The 18,690-nt window shown below is 41.6% G+C and overlaps 2 protein-coding genes and 1 long non-coding RNA gene across 4 annotated transcripts; 1 reads left to right on the top strand and 2 right to left on the bottom strand.

Annotated features, from left to right (window-relative positions):
* Positions 1–680: 680 nt before the first annotated feature.
* LOC121582310 (G2/M phase-specific E3 ubiquitin-protein ligase-like) lies at positions 681–4,559 on the bottom strand. The gene is made up of 10 exons (XM_041898025.2): positions 4,395–4,559; positions 4,192–4,292; positions 3,893–4,068; positions 3,341–3,535; positions 2,944–3,030; positions 2,010–2,263; positions 1,804–1,929; positions 1,434–1,574; positions 1,160–1,268; positions 681–1,054 (listed from the first exon to the last, which is right to left on the bottom strand). Exons 1-10 carry the CDS (start codon positions 4,452–4,454, stop codon positions 843–845), a joined length of 1,461 nt encoding a protein of 486 aa, XP_041753959.2. The 5' UTR covers positions 4,455–4,559; the 3' UTR covers positions 681–842.
* Positions 4,560–4,846: 287 nt separating this feature from the next.
* LOC123487177 lies at positions 4,847–5,695 on the bottom strand. Its single transcript, XR_006659673.1, has 2 exons — positions 5,309–5,695; positions 4,847–5,031 (listed from the first exon to the last, which is right to left on the bottom strand). It is a non-coding gene; the product is annotated as an uncharacterized LOC123487177 (long non-coding RNA).
* A 638-nt stretch (positions 5,696–6,333) lies between these two features.
* On the top strand, positions 6,334–18,339 carry LOC121583273 (receptor-interacting serine/threonine-protein kinase 2). 2 transcript variants are annotated; one of them, XM_045218313.1, is made up of 11 exons: positions 6,334–6,495; positions 12,604–12,748; positions 13,629–13,778; positions 14,067–14,209; positions 14,358–14,407; positions 14,558–14,707; positions 15,111–15,196; positions 15,404–15,472; positions 15,568–15,709; positions 15,862–16,071; positions 16,735–18,339. In XM_045218313.1, exons 1-11 carry the CDS (start codon positions 6,350–6,352, stop codon positions 17,037–17,039), a joined length of 1,596 nt encoding a protein of 531 aa, XP_045074248.1. In that variant the 5' UTR covers positions 6,334–6,349; the 3' UTR covers positions 17,040–18,339. The 2 variants fall into 2 exon arrangements, with proteins under 2 accessions (XP_045074248.1, XP_045074247.1); XM_045218312.1 differs by having other exon boundaries at positions 16,732–18,339.
* The last annotated feature ends 351 nt before the right edge of the window (positions 18,340–18,690 follow it).

Below are 18,690 nucleotides of genomic sequence, written 5' to 3'. Positions count from 1 at the left end.
TTCAAAATCTAATGGTGCTTTTCCATTACATGGTACCTACTCGCCTCGCCTCGCCTTTTTTGGTTTTCCATTACGAAAAAAAGTACCTGGTACCTGCTAACATATACTTTTTTAGCACCTGCTCAGTCGAGGTTCCAAGCGAGCTGAGGCGAGCCGAGAAGGTAACTTTTAGACATTTTGTCCTGCACCTCACACAGCGTCTCAACATTGGGGCTAGCAGGACCGAGTCTTCTCTTGATTTTTAGCCGTTGCAATGAAAGTTCTGTTTAACCGTGTAACTAAACCAACGTAGAGGTGAATAGCGCCACCCAGTGTATTGGAATGTGTTCAGTAGCTCTGCATCAATCCATTATCCGGAATTGATTTGTCTTGGCTTGATGCAGAGGGTAACCAATCAGGCGTTAGGTTCCGCCTACCAACTTTTGATGGGTCAGTTTGACAGTTTTAAGTAATTCAGGAAGCACTCCAACGCAGGACCATGAAATGTAAATGTAAATAGTGAAATTATTATATATGTATTTTACATAAAATGAATCGGTATTTGAATTAATTAATGACACATTTAATAACACATTTATGTATTTAATTCTAATTTTAATTAATTAATGACACATTTAAGTAATTATTTAATGGTGTATTTATTTATTTAATTGTGGCACTTTTAGTCCTCCATACGCCTCGTCCTAAAATCTGCAATGGGAAACGGACGCACAGCGAGTCGAGGCGAGGCGAGTCAAGTAGGTACTGGTAATGGAAAAGCACCTTAAGACGATATCTAGTCTTATATCACGATAGATATAATATTAAAATATTGCCCAGCCCTAATTGACGTCTGAAAAAACTTAAACAAGCCCAAATCCAGTACTTTTTATGGCAGCGACAAGTGCTTTCTCAAAGTCCATGTAGAGTTTGAAATGAGCTGGCAGCTTTAGGGTTTCAAAGCATGTGGAGGACGTAGGAAGGGTTCCCCCAGAAATCTCCACTCTCAGTTCAGGAGGAAGCATCTCCCAGCCAACCCAGAATGTCAGCAGCTGGGCCAGGGTACCTGATGAAGCTAAAAGTCATAAAATGGATTAAAGACATTTAGTTCAACTGTAATTGATCATATCTATCCATGAGACATAGAAGCATTTGTAAAGAGAGAAAATAAGGTTTATACCTGTTTCAATGAACATCCTTAGAAAGCCAGTGATGCGGCAGGTGGTGTCTAAGTCAAAGTCTTCATCATCACTGTCCTCAACTGGCCATGTGATTTTTTCTAGGAGCATCTTAAAGAAAACAAAAATTGTAATTTAAAAAAAGGGAGAACTTATTTTGGTGAAGGACTATGCAGATCAAATTCTTAGAAAATGGAAAAATATCCATCTCAGTCATTGAAAATACACGTAAATTCATCAAGTTAAGTCACAAATATAACTAAATTACTGACTTACCTGGGGTGTGAACTGCATTTCAGCCATTTTGGGGAAAAGAAGTGGTACAACATCCGGCCTAGATGTCAGCAGGGGCCATACCATCACATCTTTCAGTCCCTTTCTCAACTGTTTAATTTGGCGCATGGTCCTCCCAACGACCTAAGAGACAGACCGACCCATATTACAGCCCAAATCCTTAACCCAAATTTGACAAAAGTTGGCACAGTAGGAAAAATGTTAATAAACACAATAAAGTGCTTTATAAAAATCCATTAAAACTCTAGTACTTAAACTCTCGTGTTAACATAACAAGCCAGGGTTCACAACACATTCTATAATTTCAACAAGTACAGCGATGAATTCTGTCACTTAACCAGCAGGAACTCACTGCATGGAGTAGAAGTTTGTTATGTAGCCATCTCCGATTTGTTTTGGTGACTGCCGGAAGATCCCAAGACATGGAAAGATCTGAAACTGTGTCCTTCTGTTCCGGTGTAAGATCTTCATGTTCAAGCTAGAATTAAGACCATACAAGTTATTATATCTGCCCAAGCAATATTTTTTACATGGCAAAGTTTCTTTTAGGTTACATACCAGTTCTATGATGCTCCTGATGTGCAGATCAGGACACTCTTCTGTAACAACAGTAGCCATTTCAGGGTCCCCATTGAACAGTACATGAATTACAGCAGGACTTAGTCCTGTGACATGGGGACCATCATGCAGAAAGGTGTGGCCCAACATCCTTCCTGCAACCCGGAAGAGGTTGCTTTCAATAAGTGCCTCTGATGCTGCTGGAACAAGATGGTCAGGTTCACCCTCAAATAGCAGTGTTCGGCCCATTCCTCCTGTAAAGTACCAAGAGAGCAGGGAATAAAGTCACAACAATTAACCTCTTAAATACATTAAATAAAAATGTATGATAGATAGATAGATAGATAGTTAGATAGATAGATAGATAGATAGATATATTACATCATACTAGTGGCGATTACTTGGCCTGTGGTATTGCTGCTTGTAGAATTCACTTAAACCAAATTGTAGCCTACTCCAAAATGACTTACAGAAGGACCCCAAACCACTTCAAATTCAATTCCCCTGTATACCCTACTACAGACTTACCTGACACAAAACATTGCCCACCGGCCCTCCGCTAAACAGCACATATCCGCGTTCATCAACCACCAGAACGTGCGTGTACGCGTGTGTGTGTGTGCGCGCGCATAGAGAGAGGCGGTGTAGAGTGAGTCACGACACAAACAGGTGCTCAGTCAGCGTTGCATGCAGTGTGAGAATGGCAAGCAGCAAGAGCGGCAAAAGCCAATGTGTGCTTCTTTTACCTATATATGACGCTATCTTTTGCGTTTATCCAAACGTCGTCAAACTTGGCACTGCACTTACTCGTGACCAGAGCAAGACACCTGTCAAGTTTGAAATCCATCGGACTAACTGAGAGACATGCGCTACAGACAGACATTTCTGCAATTTATAGATGGATTAACCTTCAAAAAATTAGTAAGATACTTACCAAGATCTAGACTGAATCCAAACTGGAGTTTGGATATGATTGTTGTCATAAAGTACCGCATCACTCCCTCTCCGATAGCAACATCACCTGAAATAAAATACTGATAATAACACTGGAAAAAAAGTGGCGGCCTAATACAGGTAACTGGATTTGGTAACATTTAACAAGAAAGGGAGAAAAACTTCTATTGGCTGTAATTCTAGAATAGCATCCTTAATATTGATTATTCCAGATAACAAGAGTATATTGTGCACAATATTCACATACATACATATAACATTTTTATCAATTATATAATTTTGTGCATTCCATTCTCCCATTTAACAATTACATATAAGCTACTTGAGTGGTATAAACTGTACTGATGTATTTATATTATAAATGTTATATTACTTACCAACCAGAGTACAATGAAGTGGACATGCCCATTCTTGCTGCTGTTTATAGAATAAGAGAAGCTCCCGTTCCCTGTCCTCTTCAGAGTCCCTTACATCCATCTTCATTCTAAGTGGTTTCCCAGTTGCATGTTCCCTTAGCAGATTCTCTTTGAAAACTTTGGCAGCTTGAGTGGGTTCTTTAATAAGCTTCCATTCTAAACAAACAACAACAATAAAGTTATCTATTACAGAGAGACATATTGTGAGTTGGCATGTTACCTGCATATACAGATATCCTCTCACTCTACAGAACAGGAGGAAAATTCTGTTCATTTCACTGACAAAACGTGAGACCCAACATCTTCAGAACCTGTCACAACGCTGAGTTGACATAAAAACAGCACTACTAAACAACTACAACTAAATATTAGAAAAATAGAAAAACCCAGTTGCATGTTATTAATTGTCTGTAACTGTATTATCTTATCTAATTATATCCTACAGGTGTTATCTTTCTATTAACTTTTCAGTTACACACAATCTTATAGCAACACTATTGTGATGACACAAACCACTGTCTGTTTCTTTGCGATCCAACTCCTCGTTGACAATCACTGCCGGTACTACTGCACTCTCAGCTGATGTTTCAGGCCTCACTGGAACACTGTCACTGACTAGGGCTTTCTCACTATCATTTTCTTCACTTTGGCCTCCCTCTTGTTCTCTTTCTGATTCCTGCATGGGTGTCCTTGAAGTTAACACAATTGAAATGATGGTCATACTCGCTTATTTGTGTGCACAACAATAAGAGAGACATATTCCCAAAGAAAATAAATTATGCTACCCTTGCATTGCTTTAAGAAGTACATACCCATTGCAGCTCAATCTGTGCAGCTTCATCTCTGAAAAGGGAACTTCCTTCTGACAAGTGATGCAGGGGATGACTGGACCAGAGGCAGGACGTGAGCTCTCCTAACAACAACAACAACAAATGGCTTTTAATTAATGATTAAAAGTCACCAGTAATCTTTGTTTTGATTATGTATTAAACTAAGTCTCTGTAAATGTATGTACACAATCTAAGGGTAGATCCTGTTGAAGTGGACGTATGTAGATTGTAGCCTGTCCAATCATCGTCGATGGATCTTTCAGATAGGCAAGGGTGTATCCAGTGCTGGGACACTGAAGCAACGCAAGATTTAGACTGCGAGTAGATCCTACAAGTTTTAGAAATTCAAAGCCTCCCCCCTTGTTGGAGCTTCGGAAACACTTCCATCAGTTTATTTGTTATAACCATGGGATCGTGGTCATTCCCTGGAGAAAAAACAAAACAAAATCATAACTCACCTCACCTTAAATTAAGCAAATAAGCCTGTGATAACTATTATTGACACTATGAACACCAATTAAGTTTGAGTCACTATAAAAAGAAATGCAAATAATTTCAACAAGCCACAGACAGTACAAACTTTTTTTACTTTTGGTAAATGCCTAGTTTCGCACTGACCTGAAAATGTTACCTTTGCTCTCCAAGTCCTGAAGTAAGAAGTTCAGCTTTAAACAGTACGCTTGGAATTTTATCCGCATTGTGGTCAGCCAAACAACAGACAGTGTGTGTAGCTTCTTCGGCTAACTTGGACTTGTGCTGGTCGTCTCGTCATATTCCTTCTGGCTCCAATGTTATATGGCGCAAAGAGCCTTGCTACCTCCGCTGCAACACAGAAAAACGTAACAGCTCAATGGTCACCAGTCAGCTAAAACAGCCTCTACTTCTATCTTGGGATGCTCAAGCCAGCTAACACCATTTAGCCGATTAGCGAACTAGCTAGGTTTATGCTTCCCCCCCCATTAACAATAAACGTGTCACGCACGAAGCATCATAATACCGCATGCAAATACATGTTCGAGTCGATCTAATTTAACCTACACGTGTGTCCCGAATCATTAAATAGTAGCACACCTGGCTAACATGAAATTACTTAGCTTACCTTGGACAGGTGTACGTGATTGAGCGGCCGGTATCTGCTGTGACTGAGCTGTCGGAGTCACCGGTGCCGCGGGAGCCGTTGGACTTCTGCTCAGAGCTTCCTCAATCAAATTCGCTGCTTCTCTCAGCAGCTCCGGGCAACTTTTAGACATTTTGTCCTGCACCTCACACAGCGTCTCAACATTGGGGCTAGCAGGACCGAGTCTTCTCTTGATTTTTTAGCCGTTGCAATGAAAGTACTGTTTAACCGTGTAACTAAACCAACGTAGAGGTGAATAGCGCCACCCAGTGTATTGGAATGTGTTCAGTAGCTCTGCATCAATCCATTATCCGGAATTGATTTGTTTTGGCTTGATGCAGAGGGTAACCAATCAGGCGTTAGGTTCCGCCTACCAACTTTTGATGGGTCAGTTTGACAGTTTTAAGTAATTCATGAATCACTCCAACGCAGGACCATGAAATGTAAATGTAAATAGTGAAATAATTATATATGTATTTTACATAAAATGAATCGGTATTTGAATTAATTAATGATACATTTAATTACACATTTATGTATTTAATTCTAATTTTAATTAATTAATGACACATTTAATTAATTAATGACACATTTAAGTAATTATTTAATGGTGTATTTATTTATTTAATTGTGGCACTTTTAGTCCTCCATAAGCTGTAGATCTGTCTGATGTATTGTAGGATCTCTCTCTCTCTCTCTCTCTCTCTCTCTCTCTCTCTCTCTCTCTCTCTCTCTCTCTCTCTCTCTCTCTCTTTCTCTCTCTCTGAAGTGATGCCACCGCCTTTATCTGTTGTTACACCATTGACAGTAAAAAAAATGACTTCATCCCTCAGTTTATAGCCTACTGTAGCTAGCCAGGGGATGTAAACACACTGTCATCATAGCACACGCAACTCGCTGCTTGCTATTCAATTTGTCAGTGCAGTGAAAGACAAATAGATTAATCCATGGCAGAGCAACAAGCAAGATAAAATAAAACTAAGTTCTATTATTATTGGGTCGACTGGTTTCTGTTTCTATCAGATGGCGGTGGAAACTGTTCGTGAAGAGGACGTGCTAAATGTGATCCTGTGCGGAACGAGCGCAGGCGGGTGTCTTCGGGGTACTTACCCGAGAACAGAGCTACAGGTGTCAATCAAGCTCCTGTCGTCTCGCACTGCAGGTCGAAGGTAAAGTTGGCAAATCTCAAACTCAAATTCAATGACAAAATCTCTCTCTCGCTCTCTCAATTCAAGTCAAAGGGCTTTATTGGCATGGGAAACATGTTTATATTGACAAAGCAAGTGGAATAGATAATAAACAAAAGTGAAATAAACAATCAGAAATGAACAGTAAACATTACTCACAAAAGTTTCTAAATAATAGAGACATTTTAAATGTTTTATTACTAGCCATGTACAGTGTTGCAACAATATGCAAATAGTTGAAGTAGGCTATGAAAGGGAAAATAAATAGACAGATAAATATAGTATGTATTTACAATGGTGTTTGTGCTTCACTGGTTGCTATTTTTTTGTGGCAACAGGTCACAAATCTTGCTGCTGTGATGGCACACTGTGGTATTCCACATAATAGATATGGGAGTTTATCAAAATGTGATTTGTTTTCAAATTCTTTGTGGGTCTGTGTAATCTGAGGGAAATATGTGTCTCAAATATGGTTATACATTTGGCAGGATGTTAGGAAGTGCATCTCAGTTTCCACCTCATTTTGTGGGCAGTGGGCACATAGCCTGTCTTCTCTCCAGAGCCAGGTCTGCCTATGGCCGCCTCTCTCAATAGCAAGAGTTATGCTCACTGAGTCTGTACATAATCAAAGCTTTTGTTAATTTTGGGTCAGTCACAGTGGTCAGGTATTCTGCCACTGTGTACTCTCTGTTTAAGGCCAAATAGCATTCCAGTTTACCTAGTTTTTTGGTTAGTTCTTTCCAATGTGTAAAGTAATTATCTATTTTTTTTCATGATTTGGTTGGGTCTAATTGTGTTACTGTCCAGGGGCTCTGTGGTGTCTGTTTCTGTTTGTGAACTGAGCCCCAGGAACAGCTTTCTGAGGGGAATCTTCTCTAGGTTCATCTCTCTGTAGGTGAAGGCTTTATTATGGAAGGTTTGGGAATCGCTTCCTTTTAGGTGGTTGTAGAATTTTAAGGCTCTTTTCTGGATTTTGATAATTAGCAGGTATCGTCCTAATTCTGCATGCAGTCTCAATTTGGTGTTTGTCTACATTTTGTGAATTCTTTGTTGGTTACTGGACCCCAGACCTCACAACCGTAGAGGCCAATTGGTTCTATAACTGATTCAAGTATTTTTTGCCTGATCCTAATTGGGATGTCGAATTTTATGTTCCTTTTGATGGCGTAGAAGGCCCTTGCTTTGTCTCTCAGATAATTCACATCTTTGTGGAAGTTACCTGTGGTGCTGATGTTTAGGCCAAGGTAGGCATAGTTTTTTGTGCGCTCTAGGACAACAGTGTCTTGATGAATTTGTATTTGTGGTCCTGGCAACTGAACCTTTTTTGGGACACCATTATTTGTATTATAGGTGCTGCTGTAGGCTCTTCTTTGTTGGGGACAGAAGCACCTGGGGCCTGTTGCACAAAAGTAGAATTAAGACATCCGGGATAAATGACTCAGCTGAGCTCAATGAAGCCAAAACATGTGCGTCCAGGCTTAATTGGTTGCACAAAGACCAAGCCAGGATGAGCAGACACGGATTCATTAAGCCAGGTGAAACCAATCCTGGATAGGTGCGCGCTCACGGCTCACTCAAATAGACCCCGCCACAGATCACAGATTAACTGATTTACCATGGCAACTAGAGCCGCGTACTTTTCCCCGTCGGAAGCACAAATCCTCATGGAGGCATACGAGGAGGTAAAAGATATAATTAAGAAGAAAGGCAACACCGCCACAGTGATAAAGCAAAGAGAAAAAGCGTGGCAAAGTATAGCAGACCGCCTGAATGCGTAAGTAGTGCACAATTATACACTCACCGCTCCGCTGAAACATCACAATTACAATTCAAATATTTAATTCACATCTCCAAAAATGCAGTTGTACTGTAATTATGAAACGGTTAAATTTTTAATTGAAATGCACTGCAGATATGAGTGAAATTGTGTAAAGTAACTCCATCACACTGTATAAAGCTATGATACATTTTTTGATATTTTTACTGAAAACAAGACAAAAATACCAAGTAATTTTTTGCAGTGTGACTCCATTAAATGTGTGTGTGTGTAGATTAAACATGAACGGGCCAAAACGGACATGGCAGCAGGTCAAAATCAAATACAAGAACATTCTGCAGAATGGTATGGTCCCTGACTAATATTTAACAAAGCACAAGCATATATTGTACCCAGAAGGTGCCTGCTCACACATTGTCTGTACTGTTTTAGCAGTGAAAAAGAATACCCACAGACAAGGCACGGGTGGTGGGTCACCAAAGGCTGACCTTACCCCAGCAGAGGACATGGCCTTGGAGCTAAATAAAGGCAGGCCCGTCTTAGAGGGGATCCCTGGGGGAAAGAGACGAGCATAGGTTCCTCCCAAGATGCCACCCGCTTCATTCAAGGTATGTCCTTCCATCTCTACATGGGATACAACCACATTCATATTGAATCAATTTGGACTGTCTGACTTTGGTTTACCTATTGCCTTGCAGTGTCTGGCAGCACTGTGTTCCTGTTAGAGCCACCAGCACAAGCACCAGACGATGCTGATCCAGTGAGTACTCCATCAAAGGCATACTGTAGGCCTGGCATGTCTTGTCTACTAGCTTCAATATGAATCCGATTAAATGTGATAGGGTGAAGGCCCCAGTGCAGCAGCAACAGCACATGATGGAGACGATGATGAGGAGGAGACCATCTCTCTGGATTCCAGAAGGCATGAGGTATCATGTTAAGACTGTGAAAGTACTATTTACTCTACAATGGTGAGGAGTCCTCATCAAAATCAAAAAATCTAATTTCTTTTACAGGACCCAGATGCTATACAGTGGGAAAACCAGCCTGGCAACATAGTGCGTATTAATAAAAGGACACCACATCCTGCCAAATTCCAGCTGCGCTAATTGTATTGTGTTCACAGAGCTCACAAGCTATCAGAAAGTTGTATGGCAACCACCTCCGGCGCCAAATAGAACTGGCAGACATAGACATTCAGTACAAGAAGAAAAAGATGGAAAATCTTGCACTGGAGTCCGAAATAAAAAGAGGACAATTAGGAAACTGGACCTTGAAATAAAAAAACTTGAGAGGGAGGTGAGATATGCCTTCAATGTACACTGTATGCTAACTGTAACACAAATGTATTAATCATTATTTTCTTTCCTCCCCCAGCTCCAAGAAGATGACACAGCTCAAAATAAAAATTAGGTATATTCTCGTAAAGTCAAGTGAGCCATGACATATGAGCTCTTATTGTGAGCACACAGGACGGTGGCATCTTTCTAAGGTTTTTTTATTTTCCCAGCAATCAGTACAACCAAGTCATCGTTATAAGGCATCGCCCTCTTTTGCCCACCCCCCAGCACCAGGTGTGGCCACTAGCCTATATGAAGGCCCAAAATTGTGTGTTCCTTTCTGCTCTGACAATGGCATGCCCATTCGTGCGAGATGTGGTGGATGAAGAAGCACTTGTGCTGAGGAGAGCCTTCAGGCGAGAAAGGGTCTTCAGGGACCGGTTGGACCCACTGGCCTTCCCTGATGACCATCTATATGAAAGATACAGGTTTTCTGCAGATGGCATCAGGTATCTATGCAGACTACTGGGTCCCAGGATTAAGCACCGCACTGCACGGAGCCATGCACTGAGTGTGGAGCAAATGGTTTGTGTGGCCTTGCGCTTTTTTGCTAGTGGAGCCTTCCTGTACTCAGTGGGGGATGCAGAACAGCTGAACAAGGCCACAATTTGCCGCACAATAAGGAGTGTGTGTCTGGCTATCAAAGCATTAGCAGATGTCTTCATCTCCTTCCCTGGCCACAGAAGACTCTGTGACATCAAAGAGGAGTTCTATAGGATTGCAGGTAAGAGGATCTACAAATTACAGGACAACTGTTAACACATAGTAGGATACTCATTACTTTGTGTGACAGGTTTCCCCAATGTCATTGGTGCAGTGGACTGCACACACATAAGGATAAAAAGCCCCCTCAGGTGCCCATGAGGCCGATTTTGTGAATAGGAAATCCTTTCACAGCATTAATGTTCAGGTGAACATAACTTTTTGATATTGTCCATTGACGAACACTCTGCATTGCCAGTGATGTGCATTGATTGGTGTAATATTCCTCATCTTATGATTTCAGATGGTCTGCAATGCTGACTGTGTGATCAGCAATGTTGTGGCAAAATGGCCTGGCTCAGTCCATGACTCCAGAATCTTTCGGGCCTCTGAAATCTATCAGTGCCTATCACAAGGTAAGCCACACAACCCCTATTTATAACCATCATGGCTGTGTCAAGAATATCACTGTGTTTATGAGGTAGTAATGATGAGATTTTTGTGTTGACAGGTGAATTCTCTGGTGTGTTGCTGGGAGACAGGGGGTATGGCTGCCAGCCTTTTCTCCTGACACCTTTCACAGACCCCCAGGAAGCACAGCAGGCCTACAACCATGCCCATGCCAGGACCAGGGCCAGAGTTGAAATGACCTTTGGCCTCCTGAAGGCACGCTTTCACTGCCTTCACAAATTAAGGGTCAGCCCTGTTAGGGCATGTGATATTACTGTGGCTTGTGCTGTCCTCCACAATGTGGCCTGCCTGAGGAAGGAGAGGGCCCCCAGAGTGCCACCAGCCATGGACTGGGACAATCCGGCAATCTTCCCTGATGACGACAGTGGTCGGCTGCTGAGGGACCAATATGTGTTGAATTATTTTAGTTAGTATGTGTGCTTTCAATTTTGGTTAAATATGTCCTGCGGTGGCAGAGGAATTTGGGTTTTTGGGTTCGTTTTTTTACGAATTTGGCCTCTTATGATGTTTGTGCGGTATACTGTGTGTAATACAAGGCTGCAGGGGAGGCTACTGCATCCATTCATTTGTCTGTTCAGTTGATGTGTATGGATTTGTCCTGCATTTATTTTAGTGTGCAGACATGCAGGGTGTGTTATATACAGACCTTTGAATGTGTATGTATCATTTTGTATAATATGCTTGGATTCTGTGCTTTCCATCTTGTAGAGTCACTGTGACTTCAGTTTCGAAAGGAGCTGATGGTTTACCTGCTTTGTTTTGTCCTTATTCAATAAAGGAACATAATGTTACACATTGTGTTTTTATATTCATATGGAATGTGTATTTGTTTATATGACAGAGTACTAGGGCCACACTGAAGAAAAAGGATAAAGTCATAAATTTATGAGGCTGGTTCTTTCTGCAGAAAAGCTACATATTGTTTTTACAGTTTTGATACTTATGACAATGTGATACTTAACATTCTGGCACATCAGCATGTCTTTGTTTATGAAACCATACTGAAGTACAATTTCACGAAATGCCCCACATCTGTCATTTTAACAACTGTCCTCCTTTAAAACAACTGGTTACAATATTATGACTTGTGTTTTTTTCCCCTCTGTGGCCCTAATATTCTATCATTTTATATATAGCCTTATAGTCTATGGGAAACTGTAAATTATCTAATGATAGCAACATCATCTAAAAATCATTTTTATCCAAAATCATTGAAATTAATGATCACAAACGTTTAAATAATGACAGTGGGTCTAGTTATATGTGATAACAATGTATAGTGAGCAGTGAAATAACTATTGGTTTCCATTTGTGGTGACTGCTGACTGACATTAGGGATGAGATTAAATAGATCCTGGAATTTAGCCTGGTCTGGAGCAGGCTAGCTCCACAGAATAAATCTCCATGGTAATTTATACCATAACATATCCTCCTGCCCCCTATCCATCTTTAGTGCAACCGGATTACGGATCAATTGAGCCAGGATCACCAAGATATCCTGGCTTAATCCCTTATCCTAGTTTTGTGCAACAGGCCCCTGATCATCAGCAAACAGTAAACATTTTACTTCAGATTCTAGTAGGGTGGGGCCGGTTGTCTCTCTGTCTCTCTCTCTCTCTCTCTCTCACACACACAACTTTCCAAAAGATGACAAATCTGCCACATCATGGTGATTACTTGTTTAGTGTAAACAAAAGCCTTGTGAACCAAGACCACTTCAGCAGGTGTTTGTGTGTTTATATTTGTTTACTGTATATGTTTGTATGTGGTGTGTTGACTGTGTGTTTTGTTCTGCCCCAGTGAGTGGACTGAGTGGATGAGAGACGTGGATGTGGTCAGACAAGTCCATTCAGAGCGGGTTCTGGTTCCACTGGGTGTGTACAAGGCCTGGTGTCTGGTGTATGACTGGATGCCTGAAGGCTCTCTACACTCTCTACTATACCAGGTCAGTGTAATATATGAGCACTCAGTCTAACTCAAATATGAATATGCATGTATAGTGTGTGGCAGTAGGCTAATTGATTAATCTAAGTTGGTTCTGCATCTTTTCCCTTGGTTGTGGCCTACAGTATACACAGAGTATACCAAACATTAGGAACACCTTCCTAATATTGAGTCTTGCCCATTCACCCTCTGAATGGCACACACACAATCTATGTCTCAATTGTCTCAAGGCTTAAAAATCCTTCTTTAACCTGTCTCCCCCCCTTCATCTACACTGGTTTAAGTGAATTTAACAAGTGGCATCAATAAGGGATCATAGCTTTCACCTGGATTCACCTGGTCAGTCTATGTCATAGAAAGAGAAGGTGTTCTTAAAGTTTTGTACACTCAGTGTATGTCAACAAACTAGTGGTCAGAGCTTCGATAGACACATATAAAGTTAATCAAATAATGTCCTTCTTTTGATTGCTTTATTTACAATTCCTGTGTTTTCTATGCTTGTTGCCCACATGCTGTGTCTGGAAAGCCCCTGGCTGATGCAAAAAGAGATCTATCTGTCACTGCCTTATTTACACAAAGAGCTCTTCCTGGTTCAGGAGAAAGTGCCCTGGCTGGAACATAACTTCAGACAGTAGACATGTGACTTAATTCCATTGCACATGACTTAGTCTTGCTGTGGTTAAACTGTATTTACATACAATAAGTTGGGTTGTGATCAGGTTGAATTCTTTAGTATTTTCAGTTCACAATTTCAACTTTGTGTTGTCATGTGCTTTTTTCCCCACAAGTCATTTTCAGTTCCCCTTTATTGATGTATTTATTTATTTAGAGAGTTTATACTGAATCTGTTGAATGATTGTAACCCTTGTTATCCCTGTCAGACCCAGCTGTATCCAGGTCTACCGATGAGTTTCAGGCTTGGCATCCTATTAGATGTGACAGAGGGGTTGTGCCACCTCCACTGCATACCACTCCCCCACCAGGCCCTGAAACCCACCAATGTTCTCCTGGACCAGCAGTACCGGGCCAAGGTAGAGAGCAGTGACTGATAACTGACCCAGTCCTGTACTACAGAGACAAAAGCCTTCTCTCTGAGTGGTGAAACTAATGTGAGAAAGAACTAAATTTGATTGATGGTATATGCTCCATTGGATATGGTGTATTGTGAACAGTTACAGGTGTAAGCTTTACAGTGTACGTATGTGGGTTTGAGTCTGTGTTAGAGCAGGTGTTTTTTGTCGATTTGTATGTGGGTGTTTATGTTCATGTGTGTTGTCGTTTATGTTAATGTGTGTGGATGTTCATGTTCCTACCTCCAGGTGAGTGACTGGGGCCTGCCCAGGGAGTGGAGGGTTGGCTCCTCTCTCTCTGCTGGAGGAGGGCCCTGCTTCAGGGACTTGGTATACCTGTCTCCTGAGGCCCTGACAGGGACCACACCCTCTGTGGAGGCAGACATGTACAGGTGAGATCACCTTTCATGATCCTGCCACTTCAAACAGTCATATTCACCAATGAAATGTACCAGGTGGGGCAGGAGGGGTTTACCACTTTTCTACAGATGCCTTTACTAATGAATATGCAGTTACCCAATGAATATCTTCTCTCTTTAGCTTTGGTGTGCTGCTGTGGGAGACTTTGAACAGAAGACAACCATGTGGAGGTGTGTTTCTATATCTTTCCGTAGATTCAAAGCACAGCTCTGTTTCTATCAGAGGAGACTAGGTTATACCTGGCCGTATATCATACAGTCTCAATATTTTATTACATTTGTAACTTGTAAGACATCATGTCATTGTCTATGCCCAAGCAGATTTGCTCCAGCTGCTTTCAGGTGAGGATGGGGTTGATTCAGGCTTGGAGGATGAGCTGCTAGCCAAGCATGTACCCCACTGCCATACCCTCTCCCAGCTGATGAACAACTGCTGGAGCACTAACCCACACAGCCGTCCAACAGCAGAGGGTGAGTCTGTCTGTGAGGGTGAATCAGAGTATAGATAGACAATGGTGAAGAGAGCAGCTGGGCCTGGACTTTGTGATCTCTCCTTACAAGTCCCCCTTCCTTGACTGGTTACCCACCTGCCTGTTGAGGACAAGTGACAGGCACAACCACTTGCAGCACCCACCTCCTCTCTGTTCCACATGCCAGGACTGAGAGATACAATCCCATACCCTACTTCTGCCATCTAAATTGTGTGTAATTGTTTATTATCTGATGTTAGTCCATATCCATGTATTTAATTGCCTATGACTGCCATGTGGATATAAAAAAAATCTTGAAATGTTGGTGCATTATGGTCAATGTGATGTTTACTTGGCAGACATCTTTTTCATGTCCTCTTCTTTCTCTTGCTCTCTGTCCACAGACTGTTCATTGGAACTGAGGAGCGCCATAGCAACCTTTGATCCTGATGCCATGACAAGGGCTATCCTCAGGGTGAGGGAAAGCAAGGTACTGATCATCCTTATTTAATAAGTTCTAATATTACACTCCGAAGTCCAATATTCTCTGTTACCACAACCCTGATCGGCTATCGGTTTGTTTTGACTGAGGGAATGAGGATATGTTTAATATGGTTTTAATCTCTCAACAGTTACTACTGAGAACAGTCTCTCATCATGAGCAAACATGTGTATGCGTTTTCTGTCTCTTTACCAGGAGAGGGCGCTACATGACTCTAAAAGACATCCTGTGAAGGATATTCCCATTGAGATAAACAACCTAGAGGTGAGCTTGGTTCACATTTTTGTGATATTATGATTGTACTTAATGCTTGTGAAGTCTATTACATTTAAAACAATATTTACATATCTCATTACTAGGCCTGCGCTGGTTCCGGAGACACTAAATGTGTGGGTAACAAGACACTGCCTTTACCACAGACTACCAGCCCTAGTGAAACACTCCCTAGTCCCCCTACAGCCATATATATAGCGGAAGCACCCCAGAGGAGGCACTGTCAGGGTAAGAACTTCAAACTGATCGATAATGAGAGCAGTTTGTGAATGTGCTCAGTTTGTCAGTGAAACCACCCTGTTGTTTATCTTCTTTATTAAGTAATGATTAATTTATACCTTATCTCGAACAGTATAACAGCAACATGTGTCTCTCCCCAGACTGTGTGACTGGCTCTGTGGTGTCTTCTAGCAGTCCCACCAGTCCCAGATGTCCCAGCAGTGGCCCGGTTCCTGAGCATCCCAGAGGGACAGGAGGGACAGGAGGCGTCTCCCAGGGACAAAGACAGAGCCTACCACCCCCACTCTCCTCAAGCCCCTCCAAAGCCCTCAGACAGAGCCCTCTCAACCAGCCCACTGCCAGCTCCCATTGTAGGAAATGTGTTTAAGCTTAGACCTCCCACCTATTACCCAGTTTTGTCTGCAAACTTATGTACAGTTCCAGACTGTAGCTATCTAGAATTTACTTATCTTTTTCTAGCATGTTTCTAAAATGTTGCTGAAAAAGGTGAAGAGAAAGTAAAGCAATATGAAAATGAGTAGACGTTAGAAACAATGCCTCCCTCTGTGTGTTTGTATGTGCACAGTAAGCAGTTTTGGGGATTGCTGGTTTCCTGCATGGCCATCCTTTCACAGTCTTATCTGTATCCAATGCATTTCCTCCCTTGAGAATCTTTGTTTCTCTCTATAAGTTGTCTGTTGTCCCAGTAAATGCTCTGAGTCAAAAACATTTTGTCTTTTAAAAAGCAATACATGGCTACCACACATTTATGATGGTGACTAGTGTGTTGAATAAGAGGGTAACTTGTCTAGTAGGGCTATGAATTTCAGTCTTCAGTGAAATAATCTACTGCACGAATTACTGTCTTTCATATCAGATAGCTACTACTTCTCTCTTGTCCTCTTTCTCTGAGTTGTCTCAGTATTTTTCTTAAGGTCCTCTCTACATGATTTGTGTTTTATGAGTGTGTGAGAGATGTGATATTATAGTTTTTGTATCATCCCTGAAACTTCACCCTCCCTTCTTGTCAGCAGCTGCACGGTGTGTGACTCCGATGGCGGTGAGCTGTTGTCGTATCCTGCGCGAGAGGCGTGAGGGCATAATTCGAGGCATGACGGAGGGACGACTCAACAACCTGTTGGATGTGCTCATCTCACGGCGGGCCCTTCCCCTGGAGGCCTATGAGGTCATCTCTGCCTCTCTGACACTGACTGCTCGCACACGCTCCCTACTGGACACCTGTGCCTGTCTGGGGGAACACGCAGCTTCCCTGGTAGCTACCACCCTCGGTCTGATGTCCATTGCCACCAATCGTGGCCCTCCACAGATGTCTCACTGAAGGTGGATGGATGGTTATTAGAATGGGGGTTGTGTAGTGATGGGCCCCTAACCAAATGTATCTGTTCACTGTTTATCATGTCATACTGTATCTCAGAGAGTCAACTGAGACTGGAGCCTTGGAGTGAAGAGCTGAGGAACCCTAACCAAATCTATTTTATACTCACTCAGGTCTAAGACAGACCACAGTCCGTCAGAGTGAATATCAATTGGAGAACCTGAGATTCCTAATTTCATCAGAAAAGCTGCAATGACTCATCTATATCCATAGAGATCCATGTTGGTGACACACCCGTCCATGCCTTTGAAGTCTGAGTATTCAGTCAGAGTGGTGCTACCTCTGAAGTTGATGTCAATAATTTGTTTGATTAGAGGACGCTTCTGTGATAGTAAAATTATAGAAACAATGTTGGAGAGAAACCAATGAAAAAGAATAGCTGTGTGGATGATTAGGAGTGATTAATCTGCTTTGATCATGTTTATGACCCATCACTAGCGATAATGAGTGTTAACTATGTGTTGAGGGAGTACTGAGCTAGCACACACAAAACTGTTTGTTCTATATTAGATGCTACATTTTCTGTGTTATGACTTTTGTCCCTCTCTCTCCTCTGTGGGTTATTGTATGGTGCCACAATGTAGCTCGTCTTTTGACAGCCTGTTTATAACGTTCATATTGTACAAAACTATATGTTCAACATAGTTTGGATTATCCTGTTCAGCAGTTTCTGACTTAGTATCTTGTAACAAGATTATTATTTGTTGGTTTATCATCAGATAAGTCTCATTTTATGCTACTTTTGCTGGTTGTTTGTGTTTGTAAATCTGTTAAATCCTTGAACCTATTGGTCAATGTTACATTCCCCTCTGGGTACCCATTGATTTTGTTGCCCATTTTGCGCATCACGCCTTTTAACAATTACATTTACATTTTAGTCATTTAGCAGACGCTCTTATCCAGAGCGACTTACAGTTAGTGAGTGCATACATTTTCATACTGCAATACAATGTCTAATTGCATGTCTGGTCTTCACACAGTACCACAGGCTTCACACAGTACTAATTGTCACACATTTTAAGTACAGTCTAAAGACGTTTATGTACTAAAAGGGTAAAAAGGGGTCTTGTCAAGTGAGAGGCCCAGTGAAGTATTGGCCATAGCGTACATCTTTTTTTTGGGGGGGTCTGTTTTAACATCATGATGAGAACAGAAGACAGTAATTTCCCCAAAGCACTGTCTGTGTGTGAACAGCCTAATGATCTGAATATTTTGAGTTGCATAATAAAGCAAATGAATCTATAACGACATAACATTAGATCAAGACTACTACTTGACACTCAAGAAGCTCCTTTCTTGTTGTTTTTTGAGTTCATGCACTCAGAAACAAAGGAAGATTTTTTAAAGAGGTTGTAATTTTGATCCAGTGGCATAAAGTAGGTCTACTTGGATAATTGTTGCCTATTACTGTTGCGCTCAAATATATTGCCCACTGGGCACACACACACTTGTATCAATGATGTTTCCACGTCATTTCAATGAAATGACTTTGAACCAATGTGGAATAGACGATTAATTGACATCTGTGCCCAGTGGGTGTTTTCTCGCTTCAAAACTGGTTGAATGGCTATTTTCACCCTGAAGGCACCTGTAA

This window comes from Coregonus clupeaformis, unplaced genomic scaffold, assembly GCF_020615455.1.
Source record: "Coregonus clupeaformis isolate EN_2021a unplaced genomic scaffold, ASM2061545v1 scaf1497, whole genome shotgun sequence".
NCBI classification, from domain to species: Eukaryota; Metazoa; Chordata; class Actinopteri; order Salmoniformes; family Salmonidae; genus Coregonus; species Coregonus clupeaformis.
This window is presented reverse-complemented; position numbering and strand designations above follow the sequence as displayed.